The 14,940-nt window shown below is 42.2% G+C and overlaps 1 protein-coding gene across 1 annotated transcript; it reads right to left on the reverse strand.

Annotated features, from left to right (window-relative positions):
* Nucleotides 1-255: 255 nt before the first annotated feature.
* On the reverse strand, nucleotides 256-13,547 carry LOC139907859 (protein NLRC3-like). The gene is made up of 11 exons (XM_078286230.1): nucleotides 13,306-13,547; nucleotides 13,187-13,275; nucleotides 12,519-12,632; nucleotides 11,450-11,569; nucleotides 8,029-8,101; nucleotides 7,365-7,593; nucleotides 4,883-6,704; nucleotides 4,597-4,770; nucleotides 4,112-4,285; nucleotides 1,799-1,845; nucleotides 256-874 (listed from the first exon to the last, which is right to left on the reverse strand). The coding sequence occupies exons 2-11, from the start codon at nucleotides 13,255-13,257 to the stop codon at nucleotides 336-338; spliced, it is 3,363 nt and encodes a 1,120-aa protein (XP_078142356.1). The 5' UTR covers nucleotides 13,258-13,275; nucleotides 13,306-13,547; the 3' UTR covers nucleotides 256-335.
* Between the last annotated feature and the right edge of the window lie 1,393 nt (nucleotides 13,548-14,940).

The raw sequence follows: 14,940 nt of genomic DNA on the forward strand, positions 1-14,940 counted from the left end.
TTGTTGCAGCGAGAGGCAGCAGAGCTTCAACTGACAGCTGACTGGAGACAAGACTGTCTGTGGGTCCAACAACTACAGGATGAAGAGAGGAATTACACTGTATATAGGAACAAAAGCTTGACTTATCTTAAAGTGTGGCAATGAATAAGATTATTTGTCATACTGTTTGATTGCCAAGAGAATTCAAGATATTTTATAAAATAAATATAAGATATTAAGAGATAACATACATACAATGACACTTTTGGCAAAAGAAAATAAACAAAACAAAATTTCATACTTGGCTCAAATGCTCCTTGACAGGCTTCTGCTGTATTTCCTCAGTGAATAAGAAACTACTCCACCTTGCACAAGGACAGTGACATGTCGTCGTGCCACAGCCTGAACCCCGGGTAGAGCGGCTCGCTGAAGGCTGCGTGGAAAGTGTACAGGTGACTCAGTGTGTTGGAGGACACACTGTAGAAGGACAGCGTGCCTGCTGGCCAGTCCAGATACACCCCCACTCTCTTAGAAACTGGGAACGGAGGACTTATGGTGGCACCGTTTCTGTTGTGCCAGGCATTGTAGCAGCCGTCATAAACACGGAGACTCCAGGACTGGTCGTTGTATCCCATCACACAGTCGTTGCCCTCCCCTTTCTGGCAGATTCCTCTGTAGCACACGCCGACTCCGGCGGACGTCCCGGTCCACTCCACCTCCCAGTAGCGGCGGCCGGTCAGCCCCTCCCCGCACAGCATCTGGCCCCAGCTCTTCATCCTCTCCGGATGGTCCGGGTACGGCTGCACCGCCCTCCCTCGAGTCATCTTCTGGTTCCCATCAGATAACAGAAGGTACCTGCATGCTGTGTTTGGGTCCAGTGTGAGCTCACAGGCGTCTGATGACAGGAGGAACATGCAAAGTATTATCATCATTAAATAATATATTATATTGTAGACAGAGTGTATTTTGGTTTGTTGCTGTGCTATATTGCCTGTCTGTCAGTCCACATGATTGTCATAAACAACAACGGCCAAGATTTAGCCTTTTCCAAACTTTTGAAATTAAAATTACATAGTCTGTATGGGAGAAATCCCTGCCCCTGCAATCATATGAACAATGATCGATAATTGCCTCATGACGGCTTATTACCAGCAGCTTATAGAAAGACCACTTTGCTTAAAAATCAACATAATTATGGGTCATTAGCCTATCTTTGATTGTAGGCAAAATAATTGCATGAACAAGAGCACATGATTATAAATACACAAATAGGCCGAAATAAAAGAAATGCACCCTTACAATGTTTAATTTTATTTTCATAATTGCCAGAGGGATAAAAAATCAAACAGATTTAAAATGATAGACTGTTGAACAAGCTGTTGTGATCAAAATTAAAAAGACAGCCAGGACATTTGATAACTAAATCTAGGAAATAATATGTAGAAATCAATGTGTGAAATATTTTATTAGGATTAATACTATTTTCATAATTTCAAATTCAGAAGCCTGAATCTAAGCCTACATACTGCTTTGAGAATCAGTCTGGATGGAGCATCAGAGTCCGTCTCCATGGAAACTGTCAAAATGGCTCTGTCAAATGACAACTGCTTGGTGGAAGGGGGATAAAATTGATCATACTCCACTTTCTTTGTATGATTTTGAAAATCTAAAAAACACTAGCTTCTAAAGAAAGAAGGGAAATTTGGCTACACTGATCGTTGGTGTAAGGTTTCGTGCCCTAAAAGTAAGCAATTCAGTTCTTCGTTAGGATAGATTTATTTAATTTTAGTTCAATAATGCACACTTGTTACACACTTACATTTCTTCAAACCAGATTTTAACCAGCACTCTCCATCATGGTCCACACTGTAGAGAAATGATAAGAATCACACACATAAAAAGTAATGAGAAAAGTAAGAAAAGTAGCCTAGTTGCAGCCTGCTCTGTTTAAACTGTTGCCTCACTGCAGCCTTGTTTACATAGTGATTCATTGGATTGTTTTTTTCTCCCAAATTTATAGCTCTTTTGAAACAAGAATTGACAGCATGTGACAGCTAAACATGGGCTATACATGTGATCTTTAGCTGTAAAACATTTATTAAAATTTGTAATGTTTGTAAAACAGTGTGTTTATGTGTCATGTGGTCAGAAATATCTAAAAAGCCTGTTTTCCATCTACAAGTCAAAGAAGAACAAAGAAATTTGGGAAGAATACCCAAATTTTAAATGCTCATGACAAATAACTTTTTTTAAAGAATAGATGGCTTTCAGGGGACGTAACACTAATTAGCTGCAGGTCGACTGTTCTTGGGCAACACTAAAGCCCCGTGTCCACCAAAGAACTGTGAAAAAAGCGCTGGCGCTGTTCTTTCATTATTTCCTATGGAAAAGCTGCGCTTTCAGCGCCTACGACCCAAAACAGGTACCTCACCTCTTTTTAGCGCTGAGCGCCGTGAGCGCTGGACCTGTTCTGGAGTTGAAACAGTTAAACTTTTCTGAAGCGCACCGCTCGTCAATGTCACTTCAGAGTTCTACCAACCAATGAGGATGAAGCAGGGGCGGGACCAAGAGCTGGCATCCTGCCGTTTTGTAGCGATTGTTAGCTAGGCTAACGTTTAGCATAGCAACAACACCAGGAGACGTCTCTCAGCTCCCCGCTCCGGCGCTCACCTGATGCAGCCAGAGCGCTCAGCACCAGCGCTTCAAGCGCTAACAGGTCGGTTGGTGGGCACTGCCCCTAAGAGCAGCTGATTTCATTTCTAAAAAACTTTAACTTATGACTTAGCTGCCTCAAGAGAATTCAGTAGACACTGTTCATTTCTGTGCTGTATTTGACTGGGAATTGATAATTTTGCAACTGATAAATCGTGATAAATTTTGCGTTTAGATGAGCTTGTTAGTTAGCAAATCATGGTATCTGGTTAGCTAACTATCACTGTCTTGTTAACACATCTGATTTGCACACTAGCTAACGTATAGTAGCAGCTACATCAGTGTCTTTGCTAAATGAGCCTGCTGCAGACTGATCTCAGAAAAATGTGAAATGAACACGACTTGTTAACAGCAAATTACGTGTTGGTGGAACGTAAAGTGTTAAATTTACGTTTTCCCAGCACGAAAAGGTTACGTGAAAGAGACACGACTATAAACAGGAAGTAGTGTCACATTGAAGTAGCACAGTGGCCAGTCAGGGCGTTGTGGTCGGGGTGGTGGATACGTTTGTCTTCGATGCTGGCGACCGGGGTTCAATTCCCAGCGTTTTCAAAGGACATTTCAACCGTAGGTCACATTTAAATTTTTAACAAACGTTTTTCTTATTTAACCATGCCCAAACCATTTCCCTAACCTTAACCAAGTTGTCTTAGTTGCCTAACCATAACCTTAACCCAACTTGTTTTACTCGTTTAAACTTAACCAAAGTTGTTTTACTTGCCTAAACGTAACCGTTAACCAACCATTGGGACGTAGTTCAATTGGTAGCGGAGGAACGTAATTCAGTTGTGGAGAAACGTTATTTTCCCATTCTATGTGTCCACAGCACGTAAATCGCCATTTTAGAGTTTGTGTTCATTTCACGTAGTTGTGTGCGATCATGTTGCTAGTTAGCTAGCTAACAGTTTGTTCAGGTTAACTGAGCTGACTCTTCTCAAGGAGAGACTAGGGCTGAAGACAAGACAGTTTGTCTAAACACATTTTGAAACTAATCTACCTTCTGTTTGATCTGCCCTGTTAAGATTTGTTCGGCACCTTAACAAGTGTTTTTTAAGTGTGCTATATAAATTAATTGAACTTGAACTTATTGAACTTGAACTTATCAAACTATTCACTTTTACTTAGAACATTACTGAATGGATCTACAGCCACACCATAACAAGCTGAATCAGCTAGCTCTCTATTTTGCCTGGTTGTTATATTTTTAGCTATTTTGTGCACAGCCAATTCTCCACCGGACCTCCACATGATGGCGCCAGACATGGTTGCTAGGAGATTTGTGACGTAACTGCAAACCCCCTATATCCTGACATTTAGAGTTGCCACATAAGAAATTGCCTGGTGAAGGAAATAAATAAAACTCAAAATGCCAAAGTGTCCCTTAAATCAAATGCTTGTTTCTCATTGTTATCTGCTTTACCTGAGTTTCTTGAGTTTCAAGAGTGGCTCATCGAGCAGAGCAGAGAGCAGCTTCACTCCGGAGGCTCCTGGGTGGTTGTACGTCAGGTCCAGCTCTCTCAGATCAGATGGGTTTGACTGAAGAGCAGCAGCTAGAGAAGTACATCCTGCCTCTGTGACGCCACAGAAAGACAACCTGCAACCACAGCAAATGTCACTCACAGCCAAATCAATATCTTTGTAGCAATGAATGTACAGATGCACCCCATAAAAACACAAATATTAGTACGACTACGGCCGCTACCACTACTACTATTACTACTACTACTACTGCTAATAGTAATAATAATAATAATAATTACTAGTTTTAGTAGTAACAATAGAGGTAGTGTTGTTGTTGTTTTGCACCACTTGGACAAGTTCTTAGTAAATGCACATGTTTAAATTCTGTGATTCTGATTCTCAGTTTCTTGTGGGCTGCAGACAAAGCAATATTGAATTACTAACTTGAGCATCTCTAGTTTGCAGTGGGGACTTGCTATTCCAGTAGACAGTATCTTGATTCCAGTGTCTTGCAGGTCGTTGTCACTCAGGTCCAGCTCTTTGAGCTGTGAGCCAGCTGAGCTTAGAGCTGAGGCCAAAGCTTCACAACATCTCTCTGTCAAATAACAACCACTCAACCTGTAGGATTGTTGGACAAAAACAGTTTAATCCTTTTGGAAGTTTTAAACCTACATTTGATGTAATGCTATAAACTTCATATCGACAGGTTTTTAAAAATCTGGGCACTCACTGAGCTGTTTTGGAGGTTTTAATCACCGGCATTAGCCTAAGAAGACCCTCATCTGATCTGGAGTACTTCCTCAGGTCAAACGCATCCAGATCTTCCTCTGAAGTCAGCAACACAAAGACCAGAGCTGACCACTGCGCAGGTGAGAGCTGAAACTCTGTGAGGTTTCCCGAGTTCAGGTAGCTTTGGATTTCCTCCACTAGAGAGTGGTCATTGAGCTCATTCAGACAGTGGAACAGATTGATGCACCTCTCTGGGGAAGAGTTCTTCCTAATCCTCTCTTTGATGTACAGGATTGTTTCATCTGTTGCGGTCTGCGAGATGTTCCCTCTTTGTTTCAGAAGGCCACAAACAAGAGTCTGATTGGACTCCAGAGAGAGACCGAGAAGGAAGCGCAGGAAGAGGTCCAAGTGTCCGTTTTCACTCTCCAAGGCCTTGTCTACAGCATTTCTGTACAAGGCAGTTAGTGGTTGTTGGACAGTTGCCTGTTCAGGGGTCTGGAGGGTTTTGTCATCGGCCTGGCCAACCATTACATTGACATTTGCGTGGCTGAATGTGTGAAACACATACAGAGCAGCGAGGAACTCCTGGATGCTTAGGTGCACAAAGCAGAACACCTTCTCTTGAAACGGTCCACACTCCTCCTTGAAGATCTGTGTGCACACACCTGAATACACAGATGCTTCTTTGATGTCGATGCCACACTCTCTCAGGTCTTCCTCGTAGAAAATCAGATTGCCTTTTTCCAGCTGCTCATAGGCCAACTTCCCGAGTTTAAGGATCACCTCCTCATCCATGTTAATCTGTGGTTCTGCAGCCTCTCCTTTCTCTGGATCGCGGTTGTACTTCTCCTGCTTTACCAGAACGTTGAAGGTCAGGAAGTGGGAGTACATTTGGGTCAGGGTTTTGGGAATCTCTCCACCTTCTGACTGAACCAACATCTTCTCCAGAACAGTGGAGGAAATCCAGCTGAAGACCGGGATGTGGCACATAATGAAGAGGCTCCTTGACGACTTCACATGCTCAATGATCCTGCTGGCCAGGGCCTGATCACAGATTCTTTTACGGATATACTCCTCCTTCTGTGGGTCGTTGAACCCACGAATCTCAGTGACGCGGTCCACACAGTCTGGAGGGATGTGATTGGCTGCCGCTGGTCGGGAGGTTATCCAGACCTGCGCTGAGGGAAGGAGCTTTCCCTTTATCAGGTTCGTCAGTAGCACATCCACTGAGTTTGGCACAGCAACATCACACAGGATCTCGTTGTTCTTGAAGTCCAGAGGAAGCCGACATTCATCCAGACCATCGAAGATGAACAAAACTCTGAAGCGTGAGAAGTCCAAAATTCCCTTTGTCTCCAGGAAGAAGTGATTGAGAAATTCAGTCAAGCTTAAAATCTTGCCCTTCATCAAATTTAGCTCTCGGAATGGGACTGAAAATATCAGTTGGATGCGATGATTTGTTTTCCCTTCGGCCCAGTCCAGTGCAAATTTCTGCATGGAAACTGTTTTTCCAATCCCTGCGACGCCCTTTGTTAGGACAGTTCTGATAGGCGAGTCTTGGCCAGGCAGTGGTTCGAATATGTCATCACATTTGATGGATCTCTCTTGACTTCCCAGTCTTCTAGATGCTGCCTCAATCAGTCTGACCTCATGTTCAGTGTTGATCTGCCCGTCCCCTCCCTCCACGATGTAGAGCTCAGTGTAGATCTTATTGAGCAGTGTTGGGTTTCCTTGTTTGGCAATACCTTCAAACACACCCTCAGATCTCCTCCTTAGACTGGACTTCAGTTTGTTTTGACACACAACAAACTCACCTAAATGGCCTGATAAAGCAGGAAGTAATTACATCAGTATAATATTACAACTCAGATTTGTTCATGGTTATCAACCATAGTTATTTGAATACAAAAACACGCATACAGGTATACATATAGTCATGGTCTATAATGTGTGTTTGTGAGCAAGGAAACTAAAACGCTTGCATTGGGGCCAGCTTAGATCATGAACAGCCTTCAGAATTTAGCAGTTACATTTTCAAGTGTTGCTCATAGTAAATTATAAAGTTCCATAAGCACAACAAAAGCACATAATAATGCATTATAACCATTATAATCAGAACACAATATAATATGCAATAATACATAAGCACTGTGTTAACTCTAGATAGCTAATACTTTGAGGGCAACTCTATAGCAAATAAGTCTCATCACAGGGTAATTCTATTATATAATATTATATAATATTATATAATAATAAAAATAGGGCATCTTTTTTTCAATATCTCACAATGGACTATAATTGAATAGAAATCCTATAGGTTATACAAGATAAAATTTTAAAATCATTGAATTATTGAATTTTTAAATGTAAAAAAAAATGCAATACATGTAATAGTAATAAAGTTTTAATAATTGACTATCAGAATAAATCATTCACCCGGTTAGTAAATCATTCATTTCAGCGACTGTCCACCACACACTTACTCTTCTCCAGTGAGTCAGCGAGCACCGTCTGGTTGATCTGTCTCAGGAAGTACAGGGCGACCCTCAGGACTCCCTCTGTGGCGCCGGCATCCCGGTTCCCACTGTCCGGTTCCACTGGTCCCTCATGCTGCCTTTGGCTTTCAGCTGGACCTTGGAAAGCCGGACTCAGGATACTCTTGAATCTCTCCAGTTCGGTCCTCACAAAAGCAATGATGGTTTCATCAAGAGTCTTCAGGGTGATGAAGGGAAAAAAAGAGTTCAAGGGTTTGGTGGTTCCATGATTTACGTTATATTTTTTACATTTAGGCCTTTAGCTGATGCTGGCATACATATACATTTACAATGAGTGTAACTGCATAATAATAGGGATGGGACGATATGCTTATCTCACAATACGATTCAATACAACCACGATACGATGTAATAAATAAAAGTTCAATGACAAAGTATGACTGTACAGACTTATGTTTATTTCTGAGCCACAAATCTTTCTAGCGATGGCACTGGCTGCTAGAATGTAAAAAATTTGAAAATGCTGTCATTATAAAGTGCAAATAATATAATTTGGATGGAGAGCTTGTGAAATTGTGATGGGCAAGCCGTCTCATTTGTGTTTACTACAGCAGAATAAAATGGAGCTAATGCATAAAAAGGGACTCCCTACCTTGAATATTGATGTCAGGTCTTGAGTCTGGGCAGACTGGACAACAGGAATCTCTGAACTTTCCGCTTGGTGTCTGTGGACAAAGATTAAAGTTGAATTCAGTTGGATCAGTTAGACTGGCTATTCCCAAAGTGGGGTATGCGTACCCCCAGGGGTACTCGCAGTTACGTCAGGGGTACGCCAAAAAAAATCTGTAGTACCCTCTCTGTGTCAAAAATAAACCCACACTTAAAAACACTTAAGTCACAGTAATTAACAGTCAGCAGTCGCATGATCTTTAGCCGTGTTTTTTTTTTCCACCCGCATTCTGCGAAGACCCGCCCCTACTCCCTACTACCCCCCTACTAACCCTCTGATTGGCTCTGACCCTGATCCATCTCACTCCTTATGCCTAAACCTAACCAACCTAACTAACGAAGGCAACGATTACTAGCCAATATACTAATACTAAGCCAAAAAAAATAAGGCCCTTTAGTACCCGATATGTAGCCTAGCTTGCCACTCCTCGAAAATGGATAAATGGTTGAAAAGACCTCGTCCCATGCCCATGGGAGCAGCAGAAACTGCCAGTAGAAGCGGTACAACAGCTGAAGGCCGAGTCCCGGCTGTCGAAGCCAGCTGCTCCAGGGCCTCAAGTACCGTGTCTGACAGAGCTAGCATCAGCGGTACTAGCCTAGCTACTGGTGGTGCTAGCGCAGCTAGTGTCAACACCGACAGTGATGAATCCGAATCTGAGGCAGCCCAAGATGAGTTACGGCCCTCTGTCCCAGGAAAGCCCCGAGAAGATAGGGAATTAACACTAAATTATCAAAGAGGCGCAAATATGATGAGAACTACATTACTTTGGGGTTCACTTATATTGGAAGTAAGGACTTTCCTAAACCCCAGTGTGTTATATGTGCAAAAGTACTGTCACACAACTCTATGAAACCTTCGCTCTTACGAAGACATTTAGAAACTAAACATGCTCATTTGAAAAACATTTGAGTTTTTTGAGCGCCAACTGAGACAACTTTCAACCAGTAAGACATGTATAACAGCAGCAGATAACATTAATAAGAAGGGGCTAGAAGCGTCTTACATGGTGAGCTACAGAGTGGCGAAGGCCCGGGAAGCCTCAAAAAGCCAAACAAATTTTACAGACGATGCCTTCATCAAACAATGTGTCACGACGCATCAGTGACATGGCAGAGGACGTTTTGAAACAGCATACAAGCCAGTGAATTCTATGCGTTACAGCTGGACGAATCTACGGACGTAGCTGGGCTGGCTCAACTCCTGGTATATGTCAGCTAATTTCTATGGAGGTTCTGCACATGATGAGTTTACATATGTACATACATGCATTTTTTATTGTTAGTGTGTAAATCAATTGGTCACTTATCTGGTTGTTGCAAGAACAGAATATGATATATTTCTTCTTATGACTCAAATTTTCTTACTACTATTTTTCTTACTAGTATTTGGTTTTTGATGATGTTGTTTTGATGATCTGTATCAGCTGGATGTTAATCACCGGCAGGTTCCAGCTGTGGTCTAATAGGGGTCACACCCACAAATGTCTCAGAAACGCTGAGGAAAGCCTAGGGCTGAAATGCGTCCGTTTCCTTCTGCTGCTGTGCATCATTAAAAGTGTTACATACTTATTTGCGAGTGCTGACGACTTCATTTGTTATTTATATGTCAGGTACATCCACGAGGGGTCAATTAAGGAAGACATCCTATCCCGCAAACCGCTGGAAACCAGGGCAACCGGACAGGACATCTTTGAACTGCTAGACAGCTTTATAACATCACATGGACTTCCATGGGCAAAATGTGTTGGCATCTGTACAGATGGTGCAAAAGCCATGACGGGGAAACACAGTGGAGTGGTCACTCGCATGCAAGCAGTTGCCCCCGACGCCAGGTGGGCGCACTGCAGCATCCACAGAGAGGCGCTTGCTGCCAAGGGAATGCCTGATAGACTGAAGGACGTTTTGGACAATACAGTGAAAATGGTTAACTTTGTTAAAGCAAGGCCCCTGAACTCTCGCCTATTTTCTGCACTATGCAATGAAATGGGCAGCGACCACTTAACGCTGTTACTCCATACCGAAGTGCGGTGGTTGTCGTGGGGTAAAGTTTTGACAAGATTGTTTGAGCTGAAAGACGAACTTAAAATTTTCTTTACTGACCAGCCTTTTCCCTTGTCGGGGTACTTGCATGACAATGAGTGGCTAACACGATTGGCTTATTTGGGTGATGTTTTTTCTCGCCTGAATGAACTACAAGAAAGCACCGCCGCCTGTCCAAGGCAGCTGGATTGGTGAGTGAAGCTGGATAGCCCCTAGGCCTGAGTGTTTGATTATAACATGAGCTCAGAGAAAAGGACTGAGAGAATCCTGAGTTGTTTTATTGAAATGAATTTGAGACGGCGCAAGTGAGAAATATATAGATTACAGGGCCTCTCAGCAACCATATTCAATGTGCAGGACAAAATTGAGGCTATGATTAAAAAGTTGGAGCTCTGGTCTGACTGTGTTAACAAGGACAACACACAAGTCTTCCCATCATTGCATGAGTTTTTGTGTGCAAAGGAACTCAGGCTTACTGACTGTCAAATGCAACATAAAAACACACCTCAGTGATCTGGCTGCGCAATTACGCAGGTACTTCCCCAAAACGGACGACACAAACAACTGGATTCGTAATCCCTTCTCTGGATCCTCTTCATGCCAGCGTCTGAGCAGGAGAGCCTCATTGAAATAGCAACGAACGGGGCCGTAAAAATGGAGTTTAACCAGAAGCCGCTACCAGACTTTTGGATTGCATTGCGCACAGAGTATCCTGCCCTGGCAAATCGTGCTGTTAAAACTTTAATGCCCTTTGCAACAACATATATAACGTTATGTGAGAGTGGGTTCTCGGCCCTCAATAGCATGAAAACTGAGTACAGGCACAGACTGTGTGTGGAAAAATGATTTGAGACTGAAACTCTCTCCCATTCAACCCGAGTTATGTGCTTCAAGTCAAGCACACCCTTCACATTAGTCTGCGGTGAGAAGTCATTCATATTGTGCTTGAGCTGATGTGCATGTCACTTGTTTGAAATATGAGAGGGCTTTTTACGAGGCTGAATAAAGAGCAAAATTGTTAATAACACTGTCATGTCTTCATACAGGCCTACTTTATGTTTGTTATACTTCCTTTTTGTAGCAGGCTTACAAACATGGCAAAATGTAACATCATATGAGAGTTGGCCGTCTGTGGAGGTAGTGGGGGTACACAGCAGGAGGGTGAATGTTTGAGGGGGTACCGGACTTTAAAAAGTTTGGGAACCACTGAGACAAAATCAAGTTCAGATTCATTATGGGTGAATGGAAGAATGAGGTGTAAATTCCTTGTGATGAAGCTTTTTCAGTGTAGTTCTGTTTCTTACTGAGCGAGTTGAGGACATGAATCTCCTTTACTGAAGTCATATGGTGGATCCATTGACCTGTTGGTCTTTGCAGACACACAGCTGGGTGCAGATGATTCCCATCTCTCCTGCTGCAGGTTCCTGTAAAACAAAAAGGGTTTCTGAGCTGTTTCAAGCCACTAGGTTTAACTGTCCATTAGCATCAGACATGTGGACTAGGTGTAGGAGCAATGTTAGGGTGGTGTAGGCATGGTGTAGGTGTGTTTAGGGGTGAAGAGTGTTGAGAGCTTGTTTGTGTGCGTGTGTGTGTGTGTGTGTGTGTGTGTGTGGGAAGGGGGGGGGGGGTCTGTCATGGGCCTAATGCCGTGTCCATGTCATATCGGATTTATCGTAAATAAAAGCTGCCAACTGGGAAAAAACGTTAATGTAAACCGCCTAGTGGTGATTACAAGTAGGACATGGAAATCTTTTTGTAGGCTGTGTGTCGGCAGTCAGTCCAAAATTATAAAAATCTAAATGATTATATTATATTTACAGTAACACAATCAACTCTTCTTACAAAAAGCGAGCAATATCTGCAGCAGTTCGTTGATAACTCTCATTGATAACCCCAATGATACACCTGCTCCAAACCACCAACTCTTCCTCTAACATCCGAGTTACTTTTCCACCTAGCTGCATCAGCCACATCAGATCCTGTGTATTGGTAAAAGAATAAACTGGTCTCAGATCTGGTTTCACATCATGACACCAGTCCTGAATGAACAGGACTTTTTTCTCACCTGCAGTTTGTATTTCTTCTCTCTCTTTTTTTGGCAGATTTTTATAATTTGGATGTGCAAATAAACTAAACCAAAACCTAAAAGCACTCAGACTATCAAGGATTCTTGTATGAAGGATTATAAAACAATTATGTGATGGTAATCATGCCAGGATAGGGCACCAATCAATGCCAACAAACCGGTGATCTGTGAGTATTCATTATTCCTTCTCCCAATTTTCGGATGCGCTACCTCACTCTTCTTTGAGTCGTATTGCATCAAATTCATGTGTTGTATAATAATTTAATTGAATAATTAATTGCACAAACCTTTGATTGGTATTCAGTTCTTTGCTGAAGTTGTATGGAGCATCCTTTGAAAGCGTGCTCCTCATGGAAAGGCAGCTAGGTGACGGTGAGTTTGTTTTTTCCTTCTTGATTGTTCTGGAACAAATCAGAGAGTCAGGCGTCTCAATCCTGTTATCTGCTGCGATGAAGTTATGTAAATCAACCAGGAAAATGCATAAAGCTGTTTAGAGAAATGCATAAAGATATTTCTCTGTGTTGCTAACTATCTTTCTCATACACAGCCACACACACACACACACACACACGAAACACACACGCACACAGGTACTCACACAAACATAGACAAACTCACAGAGAAACACAGATACACACATGAAAAATGACACACACTCATGCACTTACAGAGAAACATCCACGGATACACACACACACACTCAAAAACTCAAAAAGTCAGAGAAACACACACACAGATACACACATCCATAGAGAAACACACAGACTCACATTCACACACACATACACACACACACTTAAACTTGCACAGAAATACATACACACACTGAAATGCAGAGAAACACACACACACACACATATGTACACTACACAGACGCATATTCACACTCACAAACTCCCAGAAACACACACACACACACGTACAGACACACACACACACACACACAGTGACTCACCCTCTGGAGTCATCATCAGTCTCAGGTTCTCCCATGTGTTTCCTCTCATCTCTCTCTTCCTCCAGACTCATCTCTATCTCTCTCTCTCTCTCTCTCTCTCTTCCTCGCTGGGAAATGACCCAAATTAAAAAAATTGCTTCAGCATAAACAGACTGACACTTTTTTATCACGATGGTTTTGATGTTGCGGATCAAACCGGTGCAGCTCTGGACACGAGCTGAGTGAATTCAGTGATGGCCGATAAGACTCAGAAGGTTGGACAGGATGAAACTTTAAAGTAAAAATCTGTGACATTTTCATATCAATAAATGTTGGTTCTGCTCCTCTCTATCCGCTTGCCAGTTGATGAAATCTTCTCCTCTGTCTGTTCTAAACAGCCGGTGTCTGGTCGCTCTTTCCTGGGAAAAATCCTCTGCCGTACAGGAAGTGATGCGTTTTACGTTTCCGGTTCGTTTGGAATAAACAGCAGAAGAAGAACTGGGTAGTTAGCATGAGCAGTGATAGCCACCATGACTGAACAGACAAAAGAAAAGAGAAACTCAAACTGCATCAACAGAAAATCCAAGCTCCGCCCACACTGTTTGATTGACAGGTGATCTGTGGGAAGAGCAGTGCAGAAACACCACAGTGAGGCTGAGGGACAAAGATGGAGACTGAATAAAAAAAAAAGAAACATCTAATTACCATATTAGCGCTCTTTTCATCTCCATTTTGTGTCCTGAACTGACCCGTAGTTTAAGAAACACTGTGCTAAATTTAGAGATTGTTTTTCTCTTTTTTTCCAAGCGCTCTCTATCTTCCATGACTCATTCACAGAAACATTTTCACAGCTCTGACCTTTGACCTCCTCACTACCGAAAACTGTAACCTATGACACATGGCTGGTCTGAACTTTGCACCACTCACAGTTTACTCTGCATAACATTACATTAACATTGTTTATTTTGTCATTTTTAATTATTCGTGTTTACATTAACGTTATGAGTGTATCATATCCCATATTAAAATCTTGATGCATCAACTTGATTTTCAAATGACAGCATATGATCACTGTTAACTTATTCGAAAGAATGCAGTAATTACTAAAAAGAACAGAGTATAAAGGAGTACTTAGTTACCTGCCTGGGTGTTCAGCAGCAGATCAAACTCTTCAGACTCTGCTCCTCTGTCTCCCCGGCTCTTTCACCGCTGCTGACAGGAAGTGTTGACTGATATCAACTTTCACTTTAAAATTAAAGAGACAGGCTCCCAGTAATCAAATAGTCATTTATACTATACACATTTCCTATTACTACACCTGTATCATCTGTATAACGCGTGAGAGCAACAAAAATGTAATTATGAAAATGTCTGTATCTGTCTGGTTTTTTTTTGGTTTTTTTCTTCCTGTAACTTCCAGCTTGTAGAGCCGGTTTTAACATTAGAATTTGGGTTGAGGTTTAAGATTATAATTAGGATTAAGTGTGAGCATATGCGCGTGTGTGTGTGAGTGAGAGAGAGAGAGAGAGAGAGAGAGAGAGAGAGAGAGAGAAGCCCTATCTGAACAGAGAGATGATCTTCCACCAGCAAGACTCACCTCTCTCTGTTCTCTATATACTGTGTGAATAATACCCAACTGATGCACTAAAGTCTGGTTCAAATGTACAATTACAGCTAAACATCAAATCAACACATGGACCACCTCAGTGTGACTCCTGTACGCTGCATGTTGGTATGACTGCTTGTTAGATCTGTGGGAAGTGCAGTGCAGAAAC

This window comes from Centroberyx gerrardi, chromosome 10 (assembly GCF_048128805.1).
Source record: "Centroberyx gerrardi isolate f3 chromosome 10, fCenGer3.hap1.cur.20231027, whole genome shotgun sequence".
Taxonomy (NCBI): domain Eukaryota; kingdom Metazoa; phylum Chordata; class Actinopteri; order Beryciformes; family Berycidae; genus Centroberyx; species Centroberyx gerrardi.

Bases quoted from the DNA above. Each gene is read 5' to 3' on its own strand.
- LOC139907859 (XM_078286230.1), bottom strand. From the start codon at position 13,257: ATGAGTCTGGAGGAAGAGAGAGATGAGAGGAAACACATGGGAGAACCT. The intron at 6,705-7,364 runs GTAAGTGTGTGG...CTGCTTTATCAG, and splicing joins CGCTGACTCACTGGAGAAGA to GCCATTTAGGTGAGTTTGTT. The intron at 4,286-4,596 runs GTTAGTAATTCA...CTGTGGTTGCAG, and splicing joins TGCAAACTAGAGATGCTCAA to GTTGTCTTTCTGTGGCGTCA.